The 25,863-nt window shown below is 50.7% G+C and overlaps 1 protein-coding gene and 1 long non-coding RNA gene across 10 annotated transcripts in view; both read left to right on the top strand.

Moving 5' to 3' along the window:
- SIL1 (SIL1 nucleotide exchange factor) overlaps nucleotides 1–25,863 on the top strand; it is a 99,340-nt gene that overhangs the window by 57,405 nt on the left and 16,072 nt on the right. For all 9 annotated transcript variants that reach the window (XM_054217687.1, XM_054217686.1, XM_054217682.1 and 6 more), the window contains one exon: nucleotides 4,720–4,841. In XM_054217687.1, coding sequence (XP_054073662.1) covers nucleotides 4,720–4,841 — 122 coding nt within the window. The remainder of the gene's footprint in view (nucleotides 1–4,719; nucleotides 4,842–25,863) is intronic.
- Nucleotides 15,281–19,172, top strand: LOC128916275 (uncharacterized). The gene is made up of 2 exons (XR_008468884.1): nucleotides 15,281–17,918; nucleotides 19,045–19,172. It is a non-coding gene; the product is annotated as an uncharacterized LOC128916275 (long non-coding RNA).

Genomic DNA, 25,863 nt, shown 5'->3' with positions numbered 1-25,863 from the left:
ATACGGTGTCATAAACGTGGGGTTATTTTTCTTATCGCTATCAGGTAATACAAATTGCTTAATTATCATAATCCTGGGACAATAACAGACAGCAGAGGGCTACTGCAGGCTTATTTTATATCCAGGTTTGAATAAATCATCTCTCGTACCAGTAGCAAGCAGTTTCCTAAGGGCTAGTATTGCCTGATTTGTTGTCTGTTCTCAGGCTTTTTTTCCTTGCCCCTCTCTTTTTCTTCTTTTATATGCTAAATGTTACGAAATGGGGTTTTGTCTGCCGGTTTAGTAAGTATAGTGATGGCTGCTAAAAAAATAATTATTTTCTCGCTTCTTCCGTGGAAAGCATCAGTCGTTGCAGGTAGGTCCCCTTACACCAGTTCGCAGAGAATGTCATCGTATCAGGGAAGACAACAGCCACCCAAAAACCTGTATTTTTGTCTTGGCGTGGGTAAGAAATGGCGTGTAGCGCCTCTCTCATGGCTGGGTCGGTGGCAGAAAGGGCTGAAGAGGCTCAGGCGAATGGCGAGTTGCTGAGCATCAGCTGAGCCGTGCTGATCGGCTCCGTGTGAGGTGGAATGTATTTCCTGAAATCTCGCTTCCTCGGGTTTATGCTCCCACTTTCCCCCCCCCCCCCCCCACCTCTGGATCTCTCTTGCTCAGCTCGCACGTTTTTGCCTCCCGTTGGTTGCAGGCTCTGGGCACGTCGCTCTCCTCCCCTGGGCTTGGTGCCTTCCCGGGCTGCAGCGGCTTGGGGTGGGCGTCGAGGCGGCGTTCTGCCTGCTGGGAAAGGACTGGGCTTCTCCCTCCCCAGAGAGACTCGAGCAGGCTGGGAGAGTTTCCCGTGTCGCTCCCGGTGCCTTTATCATTTCAGAGGGTGAATGGGACAACCCTTGGGAGATGCCAGTGCAAGACCTTTCACTGGAACGGCACTTCTTAAAACCAAACGTGGTGTTTTGGGGGAAGGTGGCTGAAGGGAGGGAGTCTGTGCACCAGCTAATAGAAGCGTTATTTCCAGGGCTCTTTGTCTCAAATTTCCACGTTAAATCTCTGTCATACTCATGCAGAGGCTTCCTTGCTGTTTGTTCTCAATGCTTTTGTTTCACTGACGGCATCTGTCTGACTCAGAGAATAAGTGTGAAGAACGGGTGCCCAAAGAGCTTCGTATTTATACTCAGGGCTAATTGTGTCCGGTTAAGGGTGCCAGAGCACCAGGCCAGCATCCTAAAAAGCAACCCCCAAACACCCTGGGATGCTTTGGATTCCAGCGTAACGGTCTGGACTAGTCCAACATAAAACCCTGCCCGCTTGTGGCACGGGATGGGGCAAACAGTTTCAGAAAGGCGAGAGGAGCGGGGAAGCCGTCCCCACTCCCTGCGCGGGGACTGGAGCATCAAAGGGAACCACATCCAGCATCAAAGGGGTCAGAAAGGGGGAGACGACAGGGGGGCTGGCAGGGAGCACAGAGGGCTCCTTTGTGCATCGATCACAACGTTGCTCTGTGCCCGCGCTGTCGGGGCAGATGGCTGGGCAGCACCTTCTCATCAGGCAGGAAGCTGATAAGAAATATGACTTGTCTCTAAGCCAGCATGGCTTTTCCTCCTCTTTCTTCTTCCAGCCAGTTGAATGCGTCCAGAGCATTATCTCTGCTTGGTACTGACTTTAGCAGCGCTGGCTTAATGTAATTACTGAATAGCAGCCAAACGCGCTTGTGCCGCATAACCCTGGAAGGGCTGAACTTGTCAGGAGTCCTCTGTGGTGAGCCACGGCCGTGCCGCTGGAGGACGGGGGTCCTTGGAGGTGTGGGTGGCCCAGGGCAGCACGCACCCACCTGTGGGACCGGTGACGGCTCTGCTGCTCCCTCTTCCCCCCCAGCTCCATCTGAATGGTAACGTGCCATGGCTTTCGATAATCATTCTGCTCCCGGCCGTCCCGCTGCTTCCTCCGGGGCACAAAACGCCCTGTTGAGTGGAAAATGCCGTGCCCTGCGGGGTTTGCAAGCAAAGGATGCTCTCTGCTCCGCGGCGTGCTCACGGGCATCCTGCAGCGCTGGGACATGGAGCGGCGAGCGTGCCTGCGAGGGAGCGAGCGGAGGGGAAGCCACGGCCGGTGCTGAGCCGGGGGAGAGATGCTCTCTCCTGCTCTTGAAGAGTCAGCCCAAGGGCTCTGTGTTTGCTCAGCTTTTGGTTGCCAGCTCTGGTTTGCTTCTCATCAGTCAGGATTCAACTTGGCATGTTTGGGAGCCCATCTTGGAGAAGGAGCAGGAAGGCTTGGCTTGCCGGGTTATCTGTAACGCATAAAAACCAAATGCAAATGTGAAGAGGCCAGAGCATAACTCATTTATAAACAGAATTCACGGTGCTTGCACAGCAGTGCGCGCAGCCAAGCCCCGTTCTTGTGCATTGCAGGCTCTTACTCTCAATTATTTACTCTCCTTATCTTCCTCTCTCCCCTCCTCTGACATGCCACACCGTTTCTCGTTGCTAATTTCCTCTCCGTTGTGTGCCGTTGACGTGCTGCTGCTTCCCCGCTTTCGTTTTCCAACATCTTCTCTCTCGCCTCCCCTCCCCGCTTTCTTTCTCCTCCGATTCAAAGCCTCTCCCCGAATAACTGCTGTCATATTTGCTCTTCTCCCGTCCCTCTCCTCGCCCGCCTTCCCTGTGTACTTTACTCGAGAGCTCTTTTGATCTTTGCCTTTCTGCCGTGCTGTTTTCGGTGGGCTGAAGCGAGGCACGAGCTGCCGCCGCTCCCCAGAGAGGTTAATACCTTCAAGTTGTTGAGTTTGGGGGGGGGTTTGTTGGTTTGAAAGCGGTGAGCTGAGGGAAGGAGCTCTCACAACAGACTCCAGTTTAAAAAAAAAAAAAAACAAACAAATACGTTCTTCAAAACAAGCTGTACAGCACACTTTGTATTCTGCGGCTGAGGCGTCTCGCTGGCGCTGGGGCTGGCCCGAAGGACTCCGGTGCTGGTGAGGATACGGCGACAGTTGGTTTTACCACGACTGATGCGGGATGCAAACTTTCTGCCTCTCTGTGCGCTCCCTCTTCAGCAGAAGTCAGCGTCCAATTCCAGCGTTAAAACAGCCTCGGAGTTTTTACAGAGGCTGAGCCATAAAGGGACCCGCTGGTAGCTGAAATTGGGTTGCTGCGTAGGTTTCTTTGTAGCCAAAGATGGGCCTGCAGAAAAGCAAGAGGTCTGACGGGTCCAGTTTATAGGGACAGTTAAAAGAACAGGATCTGAAAGGATACAAAAGCTGCTGCAAATCCTGAATCAGCCCCAGCCAGACCTGCAGAGATCGGCTCTCTGCCGCTGCCTTTGCGGTGGGACAGCAAGTGGTGGGTATTGTTGGGGAGAAGAGACGGGCTGTAGCTGCCCGGGTCCTGCTGTGGTAAAGACATACCCGTAGGACACAAAGCTAAGTAGCTTCTTCATTCTCCTGGCTACCTAAAATATCTGATTTATGGCCGATTTTGGTGAAGGCACACCGTTGAGATAAAAATAACACTGAGCATGAAGTCACTGTTGACTAAAAGAACGTTCAAGCTGGAGCGCGGTGCCTGAGCCCGACGTCCCCTGCGTGTCTCACAGTGTTTGTCCTCTCCCACCCCATCGGTGCTGTCTGCTCGCTGAAGCCGGGGAGGTCGGTTTGCCCGGCTGATAATTAATTTTCAGGTTCTATTTCCATCTACTAACACATGCTGTTGTCTCCCTGGCTTTCTGGGAGGAGAAACGTTGAAATTCTAAACCCGATTCTTCTTGCAAACGCAATTCTGAGCATTCATCAGGTTCCCCTTTAAACTGGGGAAAAAAAAAAAAAAAAATCCTTGAAAACCGAAATGTATTGATTTGACTTTGGACCGAATTTTGTACTGGAAGCACTTTGTGCTGTGTCTCTACGTTTTGTTTGCGGGCCACTCTGAGCCCCTGTCTAATCTCCTCTCCGAGAACAGACGCCCACTGTGATTTGTGCCTGGTTGGCCCCAAGTCTGGTTAAAGTCAAAGGCTGATGAATCCCTGCTAACGTTTAAACTTTCCCTGCTGGCAGTTAGTCCAATATCGTCTGCTTTAGAAAAATCATTGCTCTGGCTGACTCTTCCGAGCGGGGCTGGCTTTTTCTTTCCCCGGCCGTGTGAAGCTCTTGATGGTAGTCGTGAAAAACACCCAGTGCCGCCCACGCGCCTCGCTGCCAGCAGAGGTGAGATGCTGCCTGTGTACCAGCGCTGCCGACAGGCTCTTAAACGTTCCGAACTCCTGGTGCTACGTTAGGGCATCAATTCATTAAGTGCATCTGCAAAACATACAATTCCCTGGGTTTCCAGTAACAGCCTGCTCAGGTGAGAGAGCGAAGAACTGGGTTTTTTTTTTTTTTTGACATCATCATATCTACTGAATTTTTGACATCACCGGAATTACTGAAACATGTGTCCAGAATAGTTCTGATAGCTAATCAAAGTATTTGAGTTTTCAGCAATGCCTTCTGCATGTGATAACAGCCACCTATCAGTAGACTCTGCTTCTGCAACCGTGACATCCACTGCTCACAGACAGCATTGTACAGAATTCAAGCCACACTCGTTCCCTCTTAATTTTTAATTGCTTTTAAAACTCGGCGCTGGTTAGACTGGGAGGGAAGAGACGCTGTGCTTTCTGAAGCACGGCATTCGCGAAGGGGTGAGTGGAATCCGGCTGGGGTTTTTGTACTGATGGGGACCTGCTCTCTCCCAGGTGGACAACGCGAAGGACTTCCTCTCCATGGGGGGTCTCCAGCTTCTGATCGACGGGCTGAACAGCACGGAGGCCGCGCTGAAGGAGCACGCTGCCTTCGTCCTGGGAGCCGCGCTGTCCAGGTGAGCTCCCTCCCACCTCGGGCGGGAGGGTGGCAACCTCGGGAAATGGGCTCTGTGCTTCTCTTCATCTCTCTTGATTTGTTTCTGATAGCAGGAGCTGAGAGCTTCTCTCTTCTTGCGACACACCAATTTGGCTTCTCCCCTGCCTAGCTCTTTCCTTGCGGCACCGCTTGCCCTGGTCTTCTCCTCGGTGTGTCCTCATCCTGCTTGTTAGACTCAGCCAGGAGTAATTCAGTGAGGAAGCTGTGATTGTTTCTTGATTTCCCTGGGCTCCTTGTTTTCACAAGGTCCGAGGGGAATAATCCTGCCTCCCCTCCCTTTGGCAGCCCTCTCTGGGGGAAGATCTGGAGGATGGCGCGCTTACGAGCGCCTCGGGGAGAACCTTTCTCCCTCCTGTTCCTTTCTTCTAGGCTGCTTTAGGATAGCAAAATGCTGATTTCAGAAATATAGCAACACCTGTGATCTTTGGAGGGGGGCGTTTAGCCCCGTGGACGTATGCCTCTGACGCCAAAGGGGTGTCGATTCAGCACAGGAACAGGCTGAACCAAGAAGAGACTGGTCCGAAGGATGTTTATGGTTCATGGGACGGTGGCAGTTGCCCAGAGGAGCCCGGTTGTCCTCGTGATAGGGCGTAGCGTGTAGTGCTGCGGGTGGTACCCTGTGGGCTCAGTGGGTTTTATTGGTGCCCTTTACAGGTTTGGGGTTTATGGGATTTGGGGCTGGGCGGTGCGTTGCACATTCACAGGTGCGGAGGCTTTAGAAATGCATGGGATGGACTGGACCCAAACTTCAAGGTGAGGAGTGCAGAGTGAACGTTGACGGTCAGGACTGTTATAGCTGCATATTTCTATGCCTAAAAATACGGTCACCTTCTCCACCATTATAAATTATTTATCACGTAGTCTAATATAGTCTACAAATCTGCATTTCTTTTGCGATCTTGTTAGTCCTCAGCATGTGTGAAGTAATACGGCCTCGTGGACAGCAGCGGGTAGCCAGATTTACACTGGGAAAGGATCCAGTTTGTGGCCTGAAACAGAGCTTGACTTACCGATCGCAATAAAATACACTCTCTCACATCAGAAAAACCCACCCGCTCTTCGTATTCTGGCGCGTCTTAATGTTTGAACCGATATTGTAATTGTTTCCTTAGGTTCTTTAATAGCGGGTAGAAGTTAGTTATACGTTTCATAAAGAGAAAATCATGCAGAGGTTCTGGAAACGTTTGCAGGTAACTTACAAAGTGATGGGGGGTATTAAATGGCTTCTTTCCTGATTTAGCTAACATGGCATGATCCAGACGCAAGAAACTCATTGTCTCGTGATACGAGCATATGGCAGTGACCACGAAACTAATGCTTTTGTGTGGGGTTCCTCACTTAATTGCAAATGCCTTTCGTTGGACAGAAACAATCTCTTTTCTAATATGACAATATTAAAATACTACTTTGGAAACTTTTAGACCTTTTTTCTTTAAAGGACATTCTGACAGATGGTAATTTTGAGTGGTTTGGATGATGTATTGTCTGAGAGCTCGGTTCCAAAATGTGAGGAATATTACGCCTGGTTTTTGGGTTTGCTTTTTTTTTTTCCCCTTGCTGTGCTTAAGCTTTCTCAATAGACACCTACACGCCAGCTCGTCTGCCCTGTGCTATCTGCTTAATTTGTTTGTTCGTACATTTTTCTCAGCTTACTCCGTGCTCCATTTAAACTGCCGGGGGCATTTCAATTACTTCACGCTAAACATTTTCCTGATGTCTTTTGTTTTTCGGAGGGGTTGTTGTTTATTTCCTTCGCTCATGGTTGTTCCTAGTTAGGTGGTAGGATTTTCCGGGAAGTGCCCAGAGGTGCCACAGCTCCCTGGGCTGTAGGGGCGTGATCCGATCCGTACTTGCGTGCCTGGGGCTGGTGTCGGATCCTGCCTTGGATGCTGAGCCGTGCCTGAGCAAGAGGCGATGGTCTGCTGCTCACCAAATGGCTCTGTGGCCACCTCCCAGGTCTCTTCAGCCAGGTTGGCTCAGGCCAGCGGTTTCAAGCCTGGCAAACCTTCCCAGAAGGAAATCGGGGCACGCTCACAGCAGCTCCTCAGCCCGGGAGGTCATTAACTCCCGGCGCAGCTGAATCTGGAAGAGGGAGTTCGGCGGCGTCCGTAGGCAAGTTGTTTTATGCAGGAGAAAAAAGCTGGACGCTGAGCCGTCTCAGACGTGCTTGGGTCGCGTCCAGAACTTTTCAACTCTTAAAAATACGCGGATCTTCCCCAGATTCACGTTGTGCTTAACTGTGATCAGGTAGCGAAGCAGGTAAAGGATGGAGCAACCAGCTGCATCACCCAGGTCTTGCCTGTGCGCGGTCTGGCTGGGACCTGGCTCGGAAACCCAATTTGGGATGAAAGGGTTTTCAAGTGGATCAGCATCTTGAGCCAACGGGCCAGGTGCCTGGCCAAGATGTTGGATCAGCAGAGGCAGGAGGAGGAGAAAGAGAGGGCACGGCAGGGGCAGCTCAGGATTTCTCCCTCCTGGTATCGTTCCTATTTATTTGGTTTAAACTAGACTTGAAAAGCAGCCTTAGCACAGGAGGGTTCGGTCCTCAGGGCAAAGGGTCCCAGGGTCTGTCTGCCAGGGTGCTGCCTGCACGGACACCGGCCTCCCAGCCTCTGCCTCCATCTGTGAGCCTCTGCCGTGGAAGAGGGTGACCTGGTACAGAAAAAAAATAAATCAAGATTTCATCTCTTGTTTCTCTTATATATCCTTCCTTTTAGGTATTTGGCTTTTAATCGCTGAGTCTCTGATGAAATCAAACATTGTTCCATCTGGTAGAGTTTTCCAAGCGGTGCCCTTATTGCCACTGGAAAACCTCATCGCGGTCTTGCTGTTTTTAAACCTTTAACAAAATGTTTTCTGTTCAGCACTTTGCAAAAGTAAACTTCATTTGAACAATCCTCAAGTGCTCTGATTGCAAATAAAAGTTAAATGCACTAACAAAAATAATTGCTAGGCATGTGGGATTGTACATTTAGGTATCCATAATTCACTAACAGTATATGCCAATACACAACATTATCTGGATTTTCAGTGATTGCATTAGCATAAAAGCATGTTAGCATTTATCCGGTGGTACTAACATTTAAATATATATAAGTATGAAATATTAAGATACAGCATTTTGGAGGCAAGTAAAACTACTGTCTGTAAAATGTTCTTGCATATTTTTGAAGGTACACTCTAGTATCTTCGGATGACAATCAGCATTCGCACCATTGGGTCCAAACATTGCAAAAATGTCAATGTTTTATGCAAAGAGGAGCTATATTAAGCTAAGAAAGATTGCTGATGAGGGAAGCGTCTTCTGATGTCCTCTGAGCTATTTACAGGCAGCATCTTCCTTTGTTCGTCGCGCAGCCAGGCCTCTGCGCAGTTTGTATCGAGATGTTTCACAAGACTGGAAGTGTTAGCCAGCAAGGATTACGCTTGTGATTAAAACCTCAATTTTTAAAAACTTTACCTCCAGGAAACGTTTTTCCACACCAATAATTGGAACATTTTAATATTTTGTAATAAAAGGATTTTTGTAATCCGTTTAGAAGGGGAATAATGATTTATGTCGAATGCATTCTTGAGGCTTTATCCCAAATGCTCCCCGTACGCTTAGGGGTGAATTAGAGGTGAGGACAGAGAGGAGCTAAGCCGCTGGACCTTCAAGGTGAAGAGAAGCCATTTGCGTTTTGTGGGGAGGGGGCAGAAGGTGCAAAAGGTGCGATTTCGGCATGGCCAAAGTCGCTTGTGCAGCTGCATTGAGACATTTGTGGCGTCTTGGCCCGTCGGTTAAAAACCCAAGTGCTCTTCAGACTGTGTGGCCGGGGACAGGATCTCACTGATGGTGTGTCCCAGCAGGATGGTCCCCAGCAGAGCCTCTTCCAACAAGCCCAGCGCTACTGGGATCTCGCTCTTTATCGCTGGCCGAGTGATCAAACAAACGGTGCAGGATTTGGTAAAGACTTGAGAGGAAACTCGTCACAAGCATCACCTTGTAGCAGCACTCCAGAGTTTCCTAGAGGTGGCTCACGTCGGGGTATCGCTTGTCTTAACCATTTCCCATGAGATAAAACCCCTTAAACCGTGACGATGTACATCACGAATATCCCGATCACCATTATGCATCTTACCCAGCTCTGAGGCTTGTTTCGAGCTAGCACCGTTTTGGCAAAGCAAAGAGAGGCCTAAAACACGTATCTGCTTTTCCAGGTAAGCCTAAAAGGAGAGCCCAGAGCGATGGCTCCGCTGCCTCCCCGCGCAGGGCTGTGCCGGGGTGGCCGAGTAGTGCTCAGCATCGTGATATCCGGCTGGGTTCCGTCCTGCTTTCTCAGCTTCTTTTCTTTGGGAGGAGGGAACGCTGTCTCCCCGTCTCTGCTCTGGCCGTCGGTATTTCCGTGGTGTCCATTCCCCTAGGGTGCACGACTTCCATGTTTCGTCAGAGAGGCACCAGGATGTCTCTGTCGGGAGGAAAAAGCTTCCACCGGATTTAACGATTTTGAATTAAGTCCAGCTTCGCAATGAGACTGGTTGACACTCACTGCTGTTAAATAACATTAAGGCCCAAGCAATAAACCCGGGAAAAGTAAAATTAAAGACCTTGCTTCGATGCTGTCTTGTAAGGACATAAGAATTTCTGGGCAGAGAAATAAATCTAGTTAGCTTAACAAGCACTGTCGCTACCCATTTATTTCAAATCCATCTTCATGTTCGTCCCTTCCTTCTCCAGCTTCTCCTTTTGCGTCCTACAGTCTTTGCCCATCTCTTTATCCGTTCTCACCGTGTTTTTTCAGTGGCCCCGTTTGCCAACGCCGTGTGTTTGCCACCCCCGAATTGCGGTAATTCCGGCTCAACTCCCTGCCCGCTTGTAATTTCTTGCTTTTGTAGATTGTCTCTTCTATTTTTATTTGAACTCCTGACTTGTGTGGAGTTATCGGCCTCGCTGCACTTAATTTCAAATTAATTTGATTGGGTCACCTCATTTTTTTTTTTCCCTGTAACAATAATGAACTCAACCTATTTAGCCTTTCCCCATTATGAATAACCTTAACAAAAACTGCAGTGCGGTAGAAAACTGTGTTTCATCATTATGGTTAATTACACAGAAGAATAAATCCCTAAACATTTTTCAGCGTCCGAAATCTAACAAGAAAGTGTAATTAACAATTAAATAGTAAACTGCCATCCTTGTGCTCTCAGCAAGACAGAGAGAGCAGATCCTGGGAGAAAAATCTAGAATCCGAGCTTTGCTCCTGGTTTTGTTTTCATAAATGCTTTGGTAATTTAAATGCTGGGAAAACGCCGGTGCCTGCAATCATAGAATCATGGAATGGTTCGGGTTGGAGGGGGCCTTAAATGTCATCTGGTTCCACCCCCTGCCCTGGGCAGGGCCAGGTCGGGTGCTCGTCCCCTGCCAGGTGTATTTTCTCCAGGTGCCTGCAACTGCTGGAGAGTTGACAGGTGGGATGGACATCTCGGCTTCACCCTGTGGGACCGGTTTTAGGCTGAGGATGTTGTTGCTCCTGTCAAGTGTGAGAATTCTGGAGTGAATTACCCCATCCACGGGGTCTGGGTTGGGCCGGTGGCACTGGAGGGGAGGACGAAGAGGTTAAGCAACGAGGATGCAGATTGCTGAAATCGGAGCGTTTGGCCTCACGTCGCACTTCAGCAGCGAGTAAACCTACGGTTTCCCCCCCAGCACCGGTGTATTTTATCGCTTATCACAGGGCTCGGCCTTGACGATGCAGGTGGTCTCTTCCTGGTGCGTCCTTCGCGGGGAGGTGAGCGTGCCCAGAGCCGTGCAGGGTCTTGCTGGTCTGGCTGCTTGCTCTGAGGTGGCCTGTCCTGCAAACACAGCCCCGCGGGATAGCCGCTGCTGCCCGGGGACATGGCAGGGCTCCAGAGCACCGGGAAGCTGCTCCGATGACGCTCGGCGGCTCCCTCTCTTCAGCAGGGAAGTTGGTGACACAACCTGCAGGAAAAACTCATTGCAGCCAGGTCATGCATTATATAAAACGCATTGTTTCTGTCTCTTCTCATTTAGTAAATGCTCTCCGCTAAAGCATTTGAGTTATTGTCGTGGTTTCCATTTAAAATATGCATTCGGACTGGTTACCTAATGGCTTTCTGCAACAAAAAAAAACCAGCCCACACTTGCTGTTTCTCAGCGTAGACCTGGTTTCGTCGCTGGACGCAACATGTATTCCTCTGTCTCTTCAGCCACTATTTATTCATCATCCATGTTCTCTGTTTATCCTTTTCACTACAGCCTGCGCGCGCGGCTAATGGCTTCACAAGCTTCAAAGATTTTCCTACCCAACGCCTACGTTATTTCCCTGACCTGCTGTGGCTTTCCCGTGTTCTCCGCATTCCCTCCAAGTAATAGGTGCGAAACGCTCCACAAAGAAGAGGCACCTGCGTCTGCTCTTTAATCGGGGCGTACGGGAGGCTGTGGCAGCCTGTTGTTAATGTGTTTCCGAAGGGAGGTTGAAAACGTGCATTGAACAGAACAAAGCAGCGAGGGATGGGAAGAAGAGGAACAATGAGAGCAGGAAATGCAGGATCCAGCCTCAATTACGTACCTGCTCCCAGCAGGGTTTGGGGTGGACAGAACTGACCCAGCGATTACGATTACGGGCTATTGTCTGAGCTTGTATAGGAGGGTCCAGATCCCCATCTCTCCCTTTGTGGGTCCTGCTGCGTGCACCCTCCTACCCCTTTGCTGATTGCGGCTTTTGTTGGATTTAATTGCTGGCAGGCTGTATGCTGCGAGTATGCAAAGGCAGATCCAGCCAGGTTTGTGGTGTGACTGGTAGTGGCAGAATCGGGCTTTTGGGAGGGGTCTTGGGGGGTGGCCCGTAGCTCTCATGAGCTGTCTTCTGGATTTAGCCACATTTACTCACTATCCCTCTGTTGTTCCGCTGCTCTTCCCCTTGTGCCGCCGAGAGGAAGGCAGAGCTGCTGGTCTCAGAGCTTGCATAGGAGGCAAAATAACACAAGCCAGCAGCCGCAGGCTTTCATGGTGTCTAAGATTGGCCCTGGGTTGTCCTGGTTGAAGAGGGATCAAGTCCCAGCAACTGACCTTGTTCTCAGGTTGGCGTCTTCCAGCCTACCTGTTCTCCTGATACAGCGTTTTGATAAGTTTTTCCTCATCTGTCTGTTCCTGTGCTTTTAAGATGCGTTGAAACAGTTGATTATTCATCCCTGAAGACAGTTGCTCAGGTCTTCCACCAGATTGCTGCCAACCTCAGCCCCTTCAAGGCTCGCCAAGTGTTTGAACAGGGTGATGCTCTGCAGAGGGAGAAAACAGCTTACTGGAAATAAGCTCTTTCTGAAGAAACTCATCATCACTGTTGACTACTTGCTCTTCCCTCAGGTGCTGACATTCTGTGTCGTCTTGTGAGCCGGATTTTGATCTCTCTTTATTTTAGATGATCCTCTTTTTGCTTTAAAGCAGATGTCTGTCAGAGGCCCTCGGAGCCGCCTGGCGTGTTTTGGAAGGGGAAGGCTCACTGGCTTGGCTGTCTGAAGCCACACAGATCTCTGAGCCCTGCTGGTCAGGGCAACTGTCTGTGGCCACGAGTTGTCTCCGGGGAGCTGGACTGGTGGGCAGCCCCCTCCCCGTGGGGTGGCTTGGAGTCATCACACAAGTTGGAGAAATGCTATCGCAGCTGCTCGCCACCAAGTCTTAGCCCCTTGACGCCACTGTGTGAGACCTGAATAGATTTGAAAACTAATTTGCTGCTCAAAGCATCAATAGATGTACGTCACTTGTCCTTTCTGCTGCATTTAATGAGTTTCCAAGGTACTGCAGCCAGTTCCAGAAGGCAACCATCAAAGGATTGCGTCTTCGCTTCCATCAGAAGCGTCTAGCTGTCCCTCCAGCGCACTTCGGTTCTCACAGATTCTCTCCGGTTTTGTCTCTTATGAATTTAACGTGGAGTGCATCGTATAATTTCTTGCAACCATCCTTTCCAGAGTGTCTGTCCTTTTTTTTTTTTTTTTTTTTTTCTAAATGCCCTGAATATAGGGAATGGGAAAGAGACAGGACTCTTCCGGCAGTCAGATGGGGTCAGCTGGAGCCCAGGTGATACGTGGGTCACGGTGAGTGTCCTGTCGCTCTGCTGCTCTCCACGTTCACAACTCTTTCTCCGTGATTCTCCCCTGTTGCCCAGCCGTACCTCTTCCCTTCTCTTAATCATCCTGGAGCTGGCCCGTGCTTTGAGCATCCCCGCCTGTGTCAGTCTGGGCTGTCACCCAAGTTGGGGCCGCATCTTTGCCTGGGTGAGGAGTGAGGGAACGCGTTGGTGCCGCTGGATCGACAGCCGGGAGACGATGGGCACGGCTCTGCCGTGGCTGTTTCGAGGGACAGGTCGTTAATCCTTAGCTCCGTCTGCCAAGATCAATAATTAGGGCTGTTGCTCTGTATAAACCACCAGGTCAACTTAGGAATTGACTTATTAAAGCCGGCGTGTAGGCCTGGCTGGTCGGAAGGCCCCGGTGGCTGGATTTTGCAGAGGTGGGAAGAAAAAACCCAGGGTGGTAACAGTACAGTAACATGCAAATGAGGTTTCCCTAAGCCTTAAGCAGCTAAAACCTGCCGTACGTGATGAACCACAAGGGTTCTTGGGTTCTTTGTCTATTTCTGTCAGTGCAACGGAGAGGGTTGAAAAGGGTTTCTGGATTCTGGTCCATGCCTGGTGCGGCAGGGTGTCTGCTGCCGGAATCCCTTTGCTCGGCGGCCGCACGCAGGAGCGTTCCTGATCTCCCTCTGCGTGTTCCTCACCTCCCTTGGGAAGCAGATTGTGTTACATTTCCATACATACTCCGTCATAAAAACTCATAAATATGATTTTAGTGTGTTTGCATGACTTGCAGTGAGCCAAGTTGTTTTGCAAATTAATACCCCGCTGCTTTTACTTAAGATCTTTTTTCCAAGCTGAGAATGGTAACAACTCTGAGATTTTCTTTTTAAAAAACGCGTTTTCTTCTCGGGCACTTCATATTGAAATCTGTCTTAATTTCAGTTCAACTAGTGTGTGAAAACACACGGTGAGGCGTTATTAGTCCCTGAAGGAATAAAGACAGATGGAGCCCAAAATGGAATTGGCTTTATGATTAATTGAAACCTTCAAGAGTGGAATGGAGTCAGGACTTGGTCCTACCCCGTCTGCGTCTGGAGATCAATTCAGCCAGCGTGAATCTCCACGAGCACGGGCTGAGGAGCTCAGCGGGAGAAATACGGATGTCATTTGGTAGAGCCAGCCCTGGGTTGTCCCCGTCCAGGTGGGACCGGGGAGGACGGGCTGGCGGAGCGGTGGAAGCTGGGTGCGGGTCGGGGTGACGGGGAGGGGAGCGAAGGGCGTATCGGGGTCCTTGGCGTGTGATGACGTGCTTTAGTAATGAGCTGCTATTTCTGGCCTCGAGCTTCCCGCAGCTGTGCACGATGGCTCTTGTGTGACTGCCGCGATGGAGAGCAGAGCTGGGAGGAGGGGAACGTTTTGAGGCGTGCTCCAAAAAGCTTGGGAAACGGGGATGTGGAGGTGTTGGAAGTGATGCGGGGGGGCGGCAAGTTCAGGCTCTGCTCTGGGCCCCTGCTCCACATGCGACCTGAGCAATTCCCTCAGGGGCTGTGGTTTCACACCCTTCTGAGATGTGAAGGGTGGATCTGCCTCTCGAAAGGGAGAAAGACCAGGTGGTGGTACCTGTGCCGGCTTTGGCGTTAGTGGCTGTTTCTGGAGTCTGTGGCTACAGACCTTTACAGCATTTCTAACATATCTGCCGGGAAGGAGAAAGAAAAGGTGTTGCAGAAAGATTTCTCCATCGTGTTCTGGGAGTGAGTCCTCCCCCTGCAAGCTGGCCGTGCAGCTCAGACCATGACCGTGCTTGCACGGGCAGCAAGTTCTGAGCAGCTCTGGAGTTGGGGAGAAGCAGCCAGCAAAGGCTGAGGTGCTTTGCAAAGTCAAAACCAGATCAGTGATGGAGGTGTGTCAGCACATCTGTCTGGAGAGGGTACGAAGGGGGTGGTTAAGTGCAATGGTGGCATCCCCGGGATTTGGCCTAATTTCCCACCCCACAGCTCAGCGCTCACTGCTGATCTTCCCTCTGTGCACGGGGTTGTGCTGGCGTGGGGCACCCTTACCAGAGAGGATTGTGGCTGCTTCCACCTCGGCTGAATGAGGCAGAGAGGTCCAAAATAACTTAAAGAAGGCTTTGGTGTAGAAAGTTGATGTTGCCCGTGGAGATCATGGGTTAAAGTGTGCAAACTGACTGTGAGTGTGCTTGGCAGGCCTGCGCCCCCCGCACCCTTGCCATACCCTGAGAGCAGGGATACAATGGACCGATCTTCCGGGGGCAAAACGGATGAGGAGCAGCTTCCACGGGTGGACGTCAGCTGGGAAGAAGGTACCGAGGGACACATCCCTTAGGTCCAGCCAGGACAGTCTTTTCGCAGGCGCCAACACGCCATCCTGCAGTGCAGTCGCAGCGCTTCCGCGTTAAGAACGCGACTCAGACCTCGCTAATTGTCCTAACGAGTAGGAAGGCTGCTGCAAATGAGCTGATTCTGCAGATCAATGGGGAGCCCAGCAAACGCAGAAAGCGTCATGCCCGGCACCTCACAAAACGCCCATTGTTCGCTTATTCTGACAAGTGCAATTTGGTTTTTATTATCCCTGGTACCCCCTAGCACGGCAGCGTGTTTGCCAAGGTGTGTTTTGCAAAGGGAGGAAAGCTCCATAGCGTGAGCTGTTTCTGCAGGACCTGGCCAGGAAATCTTGGAGAAATAGTGTAAGGCTGCTGTGGATTTTCTGTTCTTTCCCTGGGGACTCTGGGGATTGCAGATCAGCGGATTGTGGATTAGCGGATCAGGAATTAGAAATGCATTTTTCATTCTTAGGTTACACACTAATGAACCGACAAATTTAATTTCTTTAAATCCAGCTACTTCAGCTAGAATAAGTGAAGTCGTCTTCTGTCTCTTTTGGTAACTGGGGAAAGGCTGCATCGCGACCTCTCTGGGTCTCACGTCATCCAAATTCAGTTCTTTGTCTTCAGCCTGTGGCCGTAGGGAAGTACAGTCTGTTTGCAAGAAAGAGCTCATCATCCGTGGGTGCTCGCCGAGCGATGCGCTGGCCTGACCGTCGGGCGCTGCAGCTCACCACCGGCCGTGTGTTGCCTTGCCAGGAGAAGGAGGTGAACTCGACCTCGGGGAAGCAGGCGTTGCACCAGGCTGGTGGCTCCAGTTTCGGTGCCTGAGCCAGCTCAGGTCTCCCTACCGGTTGCTACTGGGCAGACACCCTTTGAAAACCCAGTACTGCGGCTCTGCTGAGTGGCTTTTTGGCTCCAGCTGTGAGATGTGTTTGGCTTACATCTAATACGTGTCTCTAGCCCCTGGGTTCATTCCTGTGAGTGAAGTTGAGGTTGTCTTCCATCTTCTGGATCCCTCCATGGGTCCAAAAACCCTCTGAGGGTCCCAGTGCCATGGGCAGCTCCCCCCGCTGCAAGAGGCTGGGATTTGGGAAACGCTGGTGCCGGTGGATGCTCAGGCTGCAGCAGACTCCACGTGCCTCTCCTTTAGCTTAGCTGTTCTTCAGGTCTTGCGGTATGCACCTCCCTACCCAAACCCCGTGCCAGGGATAACACAGAGCAGAAAAAGGCATTTATGTCATTAAAAGCCTAACGGACTGCGCTGTGGGACCCGATCTGCAGGGGGAAACCAGCTCCATCATTACCCAGTCACTCTTCAGAGCTTTAAATGAGAGCTAAACAAAACGGCCTTGGCTTTCTGGAGCAGGCTTTATTCGTTCACTTTGTGATGCTGAAAGTGGGTCTGAAACGCGGCCGCCTCTCGAGGCGAAACGCCGGCACCCCCGGCAGGGCCGTGGGCTGGCTCCTGCCATGAGAACCGCTCTCGCCCGGCGGGCCGGGCACAGCCCGTGCCTTGCAGGAGGAGAGCGCTGGGACATCGGTCACTCCCCTTGACTGATGAACGGGTTTTGGGCTTTGCCCGTAATATCTTGATTAATAATTAATGTGATGGAGCTGGAAAATACATCTCATTTCTCCCCGTGAACCCGACAGGTGAGGATATATGTTTCCTGGTTGATTGCTGTGCCTTGTTACAGCCTATTTATGATTGATTGAAAAGCAGAGGCTTTGTACGAAGAGAGACCTTTAATCTCCTGGCAGAGCCGAGTGCGTTTCCCTTCAGGAAACGTTCCTTCTCTTCTGCTTATCTCTAACCCCCACTTTAAACCCGAACCTGGCAGAGACCAGAAAGAAGGCAGGATCAAAGCGAAAATAATTGGGATCGCTGGCTTCTGTGGGCAGTCTGAACCCGTTATTCCTACTTACTAACTAGTTATTCCTAAATAACTCTTGCAAGAGACAATTCGGCAGTTGCAGCATCTTCTTGATGAAAAGCACTCAAATGTAATAACCATGGCAACAGTTGCTGAGGGCCGGCGCAAGGAGGGACGGAGATGTGCTCTCTAAAGGACAACGGGCCCAACTTTCCTGACAAATGACACTGTGATGCACCAAGGAGGTGATGTACGGTGAGCTCCGCGTGCTGGCTGTTGTCCTGGTGGGGACCCAGCCACACGTGCTGTGCTGGGGATGAAGGTTGCCCCAGTGCACCCAGTAATGAGCCGCACTTCATTAATGGTGGGCATCTTCCCCTCTAGATGACAGGGAAGCTCGTAACCTGAAAGCCGAGGAAGTGGTGGGGGCACGCGATTGGGAGGGAGAGACCAGGGAAGGAACCTCAGGAGGAGACACCACCTCTGATCCCAGAGTCCCAGATGAGATGGACGGCGCCTGCGTGCACGGCCAACAGATTTCCCAGGTTTGGCTGCTCGGGGAAAAACCGCGTCTTTCTGCTCTTCATTTTCACCCAGCCTGATCGGTGCCGCAGGCAGATAGCGATAATAAATACTTGACATGTCTGATTTCAGAGCTGCTTCTTTGTAAGCCATCTTTAAGAGCATGTTTGAAGCTCTACAGGAGAGGTGCCAGAAGCCACCTGGTGTTGCAGGTGGAGGAGTTGGTAAGAAATGGGGCATTTTGACTTGAAAAGCCTTGCTGCAAGGGTCCTTCATCCCTGGGTCGTGTTCTCCCTTTGCCCAGGGCTTTTCTAAACGCTCACTGCTAGGACGACCCTGGAAAGAGCTTTCCAAACCTTCTGGTCTGAATCAACGGCTTGGCAGCACCTTAGGTTATGGGATCAAGGCCGCTCAAATAGCTTTGTGGGGATCGTGTTATTTTTATCAGGCAATATTCTCTCTCTTTTGTCTTATTTAATTGGACAAGTTGTGGGCATGAAATGTGAGAGAAGGAAACTCTTTAATGCTCACCAGAAGAGAGAAGAGGAGTCTGCTGAAAGGCAGCATTTTTACAGATTTCCGAGAAGGAGGCAGTAAATACTCCACCTCTGCTTAATAATAATAATAGGCAGGCTAAGTATCTCTAAAAATATAAAATAACGTGGGCCTGTTTGGAATAGTCAACATCCTTATCAGCCTGCTGCCATCTCTGCAAACAAGTTTCGCTGGAGATTCTGGGCATGATTTTCAATGGCTCGGAGCAGCTGTAGCTTCTTTGACTTCGGTGAAAAGTCTGAGTGCTTGGCACGGCGGCAAACCAAGCCTCTTCCTTTCTGCATCAAATTGGGTCTTGATTCTAAGTGAGATGAATTTTCTCCTCCTGATAATTCCGTGCATCTGAAGTGATTACAGCTCCGCGTGAGTGCTCTTTTAGGAGATTTGAATGCAGCGTTTTCTTCCGTCTTAAAAAGGTTCCTTCAAGCCTTATGATTCTGGAGAGGGGGGAAAAAAAATAAATCCTGGTGGAAACCGTCACATCTTCCTATGCAGATTAGAGATTAAAACTTTTATTTTTATAGAACACATACGGGGGCTAAATGGGAAAACTTCTGTTCAGGCGAGCGGGTTTTGGCTGGTGGCAACGTGCTGCTAAATTCTTATCTGGCGGTGGAGAGGCAGAGCCAAGGAGTGGCATTATTTGGAGTTCTTAGAGAGTGAGCTTTAATGTTTGCTTAACTCCACTAAAAATAGACGCCACCCTCTTTTCCTAATAGGCGGCATTTGTCACACTTGATTCATTTCCTTTCCCAAACTGAGTTCCTTCATGAATATTCATTCTCTACTCCCCAGGAATCTGCCTGTCCTCAGAAGTTGTACTCGCGGCGATCCTACCCTGACGATGCGAGTCAACCTTTCAAAGCTCACTGAATACCTGGCCCAACCCGGCAAAATGTTGCGATATCAACAGCTCTCATTGATTTCTGCCTTCTCTGTGAGCTGTGATTGCTCGTTATCCCTCTCGATGAGTCCCTTAACGAGTCTCCCGTTCCTGTTGTCATAGCAGCACCGCATTGCCCGGTATGGTGAAGTCTCTGTCACTGTTAATTGTGAGATGGGAGGATCAGCTTGGCGGTTTTTCTAGTGGGGATTAGGCCAAAAGGTCCCTTCTGAACTGTGATGAATGCAGTTTCCTTCAGAAGGTACTAAAACTTGGTAGTTACAGAATATTTCTGAAGAGGGACAGCAGTCCTTACAGAGCTCTTCCCGGTCATGCTCAGCCACCACTTAAAGCAGGAGGAAAAAAAAACGGCAATGCCAAAGGAGAATATAAAACGGTTGATTCATGGGTAAGGAAGTCTGTCAGTACCTCAGACCTTCTAACCTTGGGGGGTCCAAAGCATGTTGAAGGTCCAGGTTGTTGCTGGAATGGGAGAAATCTGTTACCCAGTGAGCACCGAGGAAGCAAAGGGCTGACGTGATGCTGGAGGAGCGTGGGGCCAGCGAAGCTGCTGGACCACGGACCCTGGAGCCCTTGCCCAGTGTGTGTACATGAGGAGGTCACAGAATCACAGGATGGCAGGTGTTGGAAGGGACCTGTGGAGATCACCCAGTCCAACCCCTGCCAGAGCAGGGTCACCCAGAGCAGGTGGCACAGGAACGCCTCCAGGCGGGTTTGGAATGTCTCCAGAGACGGAGACTCCACCACCTCTCTGGGCAGCCTGTGCCAGGGCTCTGCCACCCTCACAGCAAAGAAGTTCCTCCTCATGTTGAGATGGAACTTCCTATGCTCGAGTTTGTGCCCGTTACCTCTTGTCCTGTTGCCGGGCACCACTGAAAAGAGCCTGGCCCCATCCTCCTGACACCCACCCTTGAAGTATTGATAAGTGTTGATAAGGTCCCCCCTCAGCCGTCTTTTTTCCAGACTGAAGAGACCCAAATCCCTCAGCCTTTCTTCATCAGAGAGGTGTTCCAGTCCCCTCATCAGGTGTGTAGAAGGTGTGTGTGTGTGGAAGGGCATCTGTAGGATCTTGTGAGAGGCAACGGCGTGTTTCACTCAGCAGGGACCAAGGAGAAGACTTGATGCGTTGCTTTTTCGGGCATGGGGTGAGTTCTGTGCCAGTGGTGCAGTGACGTGCCCGTTTGCTGTGTGAAGGGGTGCTGGTGGTCGCCCACATCTGTGTGGTGCCTTCCAGCACATCAGGCTGCGGGTCTGCTCCCAGACAGTCGCCCCATCCTCACTCCGTTTGCTCCCTTTCAACTCTGCTAATTGTTAAAGCAATTCAAACACTAAAATTGATAGTATCTGAGCAGGGTGCTTGTCTGCTGGGCTTGTGAGAACCACCCAGTGGGCGGACTTTAAGGGTCCTTTCCAACCATGAAGATTCTGTGACTCTGTGACTTCTGTTGCCAGCGGGGTCTTTGCCATCAAGGAAGACTGTGTTGATTTGCAGCAACGTGCTAGAAGAGTTTTATAGGGGTTGCTCTGATGTTGCGGGTGAGGAATGCGTGGAGCAAAAAGAATGATCTCATCACACCTTTCATCCTGCGAGTCCTAGGGCGGCTGCGTTGCCCGGGTGCCGTGAGCCGTAGCCGCGGTTGGTTGAAGAGGGCACAGAGAGGCAGCGTGCTGTTTGCGCCTTGACCCGAAGGAGCGATTTATGGGCACGGATGCCATCCTTAACTGGTCGGACCTGTCCGAGACACCGGGTCAGCATCTCTGCTCTCGCACGGACTAACGCTGCGTGGTCGTTTGCCCAGAAGCGGTAGGGCCAGGGGTTGTACGTCACCTCCAGGGATGACAGCTCGTCGGCAGGCTGGCTGCTGGCTCAGCAGAGGCAGGGAAGAAGGGCTGTCTGTAAACAATTTACTCTTGTTTCCCGCATCCTGAGGGATGGGGATCAGCTGCGCTTCTTCACGAAGAGCTACTCTGTTAATACGCAAGGGCAGAGTTGTCCTCCGTGCCTGTCACTGGGTTTATTCCAAAACTCTGAAATGTAGCCAGAATCATCTGTGACCTAAACGTAGGCACCAGCGGTGTTTTTATAGAATGAAAAAACCAAAAAAATTTAAAAAAAAAAATCTGTACCCCCCTTCAGTCTCTCCCCCGAAATGAAAAACTCCACTGGCCAAGCCCCGCAAACGAGTTTTTGGGTTTTTTTTTCATGTGTGCGATGAGGAGCCAGATTTCTAAAGGCTTGGCTTTCAGTTTTACAGGCGTTTATTATAGGCATGAATAATTGCTGGCACTGTGCTACCACTGCTGTTGTTTGCTCTTACGGTTAGGCCAATTACATATGTAAGCCCCTGATTTACAAGCGAAAGCAGAACTAAAGTAGCTTTGTGGCCTACATTTCAAGAGCGAGTAATGTGTCCGCAGTCGGCTGTAGGTCCCCGGATTTGGGTTGTCAAACACGGAGGTCCATTGCCATAAATATGTGGACCCAGATTGTCCAAGGCTTTATGCGACACGTGCTGTCACGGCGCAGCGTGAAGGACATAAACATGGATGAGTATTTGAGCCCCGGGAACCTGCCCAGATTCATCCCATGGCGAGCAGGCTGGAAGATTCGTGCTGCATTTGGGGAATTTACAGAGAAGGCACACAAAAGAGAGAGAATTTGGACTAAACCTCATTGTTCTTTGAGATGGACTTAAACAAAGCCTGTCCAAATCCCATTTCCCAACATGATAATCGCTTTGTTTCCAGTTCGTGCAGTCCAGTGGGCCCTCCTGGGGGAGAAGAGATGACGTCCATTGCCAAATTGCAAATTGGTCAATTGAGATCAAACTGAGAGTTTTTTTTCCTCGCTGTTGCGCACTAGGCAGAAGCGGAGTGGGAAGGAGGTAGGGTTAATGGGATGACTGATTCTCCATGGGGTGATGGTTTCCAGACAGCTGCTCGGATGGGTCACGTCACCCATGCGACCTGTTGACCTGGACTCTGCATTGCCCAGCCTGGGGAAGGTCTCACCTTGCTGTGCTGGTACCAGTCGATACCGTCAGCTCTGGGGTAAGGCGAAGAGCCGGCCCACGCAGTGGGGGAGGATGATGAGCTGTGCTGGTCCTCCTTGGAGCGGTGGCAAGCTGGTGTCCTTGCTGCTGGGCAGAGCAGAGAGGGAAGGATGTGAGTAAGGAGAGGAGAAGGCAGGACGTTTGTGGATGCTGACCTCATCGTCACAAATCAGTCGTGGATATTGTCTGTGGGAGGTAATAGCAGCTCTGCTTGGGAAGGAGGCCAGCGTTTCACACTCCAGGGGATGGCCATGGGAGGATGATGCACCCGTGTCATTAGTCATTAGTGCAGAGCTTCTCATCTCGTAGGGTTTGTGTGCTCAGCTGGAGGCCGGGGCAACCTCCTTTGTGTAAACGGCCCGAAATCAGTCTGATTGTTGTGTGCTGAGCTGATGGACGTTGGCAAGGAGATAATCCACACCAGCTCAGCGTAGGGTGTCCTGCGTGGGTTCACAAATGTCCGTCTGGGGAGGAAGCATCGGTTTAGGACCATTGGTTTCTGAAGTGATGCTTCAGAGCATCTACAGCTTCTGAAGGCAAACACGGCAGCCCGGGGCAGGCAGACCACCCGGCGGCATGCCCCGTGGCCTCAGCAGACCCCCTGGGCAGTGGCTTCCCTCCCCCCGCGGTACAAGGCAGATGGGAACCGCAGACCCAGATTTGTTTACTAGGCTGCCATCGACTGGGGTTTTGCATCCCGGCAATTACTGGCAAGTCTGCTCTCCTCCTGCGCCTTCGCAGCACATGTGTGAACTTCTGGTTGTGTCACCTTCCCGTCCTCTCTTAACGGAGTCTAGCAGTGGGAAGTGATCATCACAACTAACGTTTGCGGAGCGTATGTCTTTCCACAGTTCCAGAGCGTTGAATAAATTGAACTCCGCTTCCTCCTTCACCCTTCGCCTTCGAGCTGTTTCTGAATCCAGGCATCTCATCTTCCGCAGCCGCTCTCTGCTCTCCCAGCTTTCTTCTGCCCTGGTGGTTAAGCCCTTATCTCCTGCCTCGAAGAACCTACCTGATGCCCCTATCACCGTTCCTCATTACAAAAACAGTGTTCATCTCAAGATCTTTCTGGCTTTTCCTAACCATTTCATTGCCAGGCTAAGTCTGTCTGTTGGCTCCCTCCACCACCGCAGCAGATGAGGGCTTTTTCTCTTTGCCTTTAGGGTCGTTAAAACTTAATTGGCATGTCGGCTTTCTTTGTCGAGGAATGCGTTCTCTCCGTCCGTCGGTGATGTGGGACACGCTGCTGAAATTCCCCTCTCCTTGCATAATTATCTTACTCCGCTGCGTCTTTTATGCAAAACCTTCCCTTCTGAACGTGCTTCCTCTCCTTGCTCCAGCCCTTTCTGAGCATCCCGTTTGGCTGTGGTACCTGCTGTGGCTTTGTGCCTCGGGTACGCACATTAAGTCGTTGCATTAGTAATGTGTTTTATTAGCTCGCTTGGTCATTTTAACTCTTTGACAGCTTGATTCGGGCATTTCCTTTGCCCTCTCTCTGAAGATGGGATCCACGTCACCTAGCTTCAGTCTTCCTTTACGAGTGTCCACCTGAGCCAACTACCCAGGCTCCATCTCCAACCAGGGGAGAGAGACGCCTCCAAAAGGCAAATCATCCTGTCGTAAGACAGGAGTCAAAGAACACCCCCATCTCCCATGGGGCAAATCATCATTTCTGCTCGCGGCCGGTGACCGTGAATTCCTCCGACACTTTCCGAAATAGATGTAGCCCCCTTTAGAGCGACTCTAAAGCCTTGGACCATAGACTTGCCTTTTCGGATTAGCCCGGACAAGTCCCATGGAAATACAGAGACGGGGGTTGGGTCTCCGGGGGGTTGCAGAGCACAGGTTGGAACACGTTACTGAGGGAGCCCAGGCAGCTCGTCTGAGCTGGGTGTCTTAATTTTAGGTATCTAACGTTACGTGAGATGAATATGACACTTAGAGAGGTTTGGGGAAATGTTTCCGTCTTATTTTGTATTTAGAAAATATAAAGGTATAATAGTGAATGTTTTAAACAACAACAACAACAGTAATAACAGTAATTATAGGTGGGTGCAATTTTCCTTTAGCGTCTAACTGAAGCTGCTAGAAAAATGACTGCTGTGCTGATATTTGGCAGGGACACCGATGCGAGTACCCACTTGTTTCTGAAAAATGCTGTTGGATTTTTAATGACCATCAGCGGCACAACCTTGATTTTTAAATGTCATCCTAAATGTAGCAGTTCCAGCCTCCTCTGCCGTGGCATGTGGGTGTTTGAGTAGGGATGAATCAGAAAGCAGAAAGAATGGCTGGTGCTTTCTGTGGCTCCCAAGTTTTCCTTGAGGGCTTCCCACCTGGGAACTGGCTTGGATCGTCAGTCCCTGGTCCCGTGGTGGCACTTGGGCTGTCACTCTCCCCTCTATCAATGCGTGATTGAGCCCCTCGATGCAGAACGAGTTAGATTTCTGGTGTTCCACAGGTCATGCTTTCCATTTAGGAAAACCGGATAAATTAAAAAAAAAAAAAAAAAGGTTTCCCAGCTTTTGCAGATGCAGCTTTTCCATTCTCTCTCCGGCTGGAAGCGTTCCCTGGGTTTCGCTTTTGGAGCTGAAATCTGCGCTTGGCATTTGCGAGGTGGTGATTTGCTTTTGTAAATGGAGCGAAGTCTCGTTTTTTGAATCATGACTCAGTGAAACAAATCTCCTTTTCTAGTCTAAAATGATTCTAATAGCACTGCTAAACCCGCTGGGAATGGGAACAGCCGGAGTTTAAAACATGACATTGCAGTGGGTGTGATTCTCCCTGTGATCCAGCATCTTCCCTTGCCTGTAGAGGAGTGCGGTGCTTTGAGAGGAGGCTGGTAAGCGATGAGCGGTGGTTTAAGAGCAATACCTTGCGTGGTGGCGCCCGGGGGTGCTCCGGGGCACGTCCGTAAGCAAAACGGGTGGGAGAGGATAGAAAGATTTGCTTGATGTAACGCGCTGCCTTCCTCGGTTACGGGAGGAACGCAGAGAGTTGCGAAACAGATGGCAGGGTTAAAATAGGACAGAGCATCGCGAAGATGCTGCTGGAAGGGAGGGAAGCGAAGTGCCTGTTCTCACACTTCGCTTTGGGGCTGGTGGAAGAAGAGCTGGAGAGTGCCTGCGCTCCGCTGGCGTTCCCAACAGGGACACGCCAGGCAAAGGCTTTCTTATTAGCACTTGTCTTAAAGAAAAATCAGCCTAAATGAGCAAGCAAACAAATAAAGCGAATAACAATCAAAGGTCTTAGCCTCGGGCCGCCTTTTAACGTCTTTCAAGATATTAGTTCTATGGACACTCATTGCCACGGGAGAATATAAGCCGCAGTGTTAGGAGCCCGGCGGTTAGCACTACGGCTTCCTTTCTTGGGGTGCTTTCAGACAGCTTTTTGCAGTGTTTTCATGCTACCTAAGGCGTGTGAATAGGTTTTGTTGGAATATCTGGGTAACTTTGCATGCCTGGAATGACGCTCAGTGCGCCATGGATGGCAGACCTGGCGGGGATGCTTCCGTGCAAAGCTGCCCCGCTGCGCATCACTGTTGCAGAAGGGGCTCGTCCAGGGGTCCTACAGCAGCAAAGAGCTGGGTAAGGCCTCGGGTGCTCCTGCGTTTGCCGCCATCCCAGGCCAGTTCAGTTTCGGAGCCAGGAGGCTGGA

Source organism: Rissa tridactyla, chromosome 11 (genome assembly GCF_028500815.1).
Source record: "Rissa tridactyla isolate bRisTri1 chromosome 11, bRisTri1.patW.cur.20221130, whole genome shotgun sequence".
Classification (NCBI taxonomy): domain Eukaryota; kingdom Metazoa; phylum Chordata; class Aves; order Charadriiformes; family Laridae; genus Rissa; species Rissa tridactyla.
Note: the sequence above shows the minus strand (reverse complement) of the source record. Positions and strands in the feature narration are given on the sequence as shown.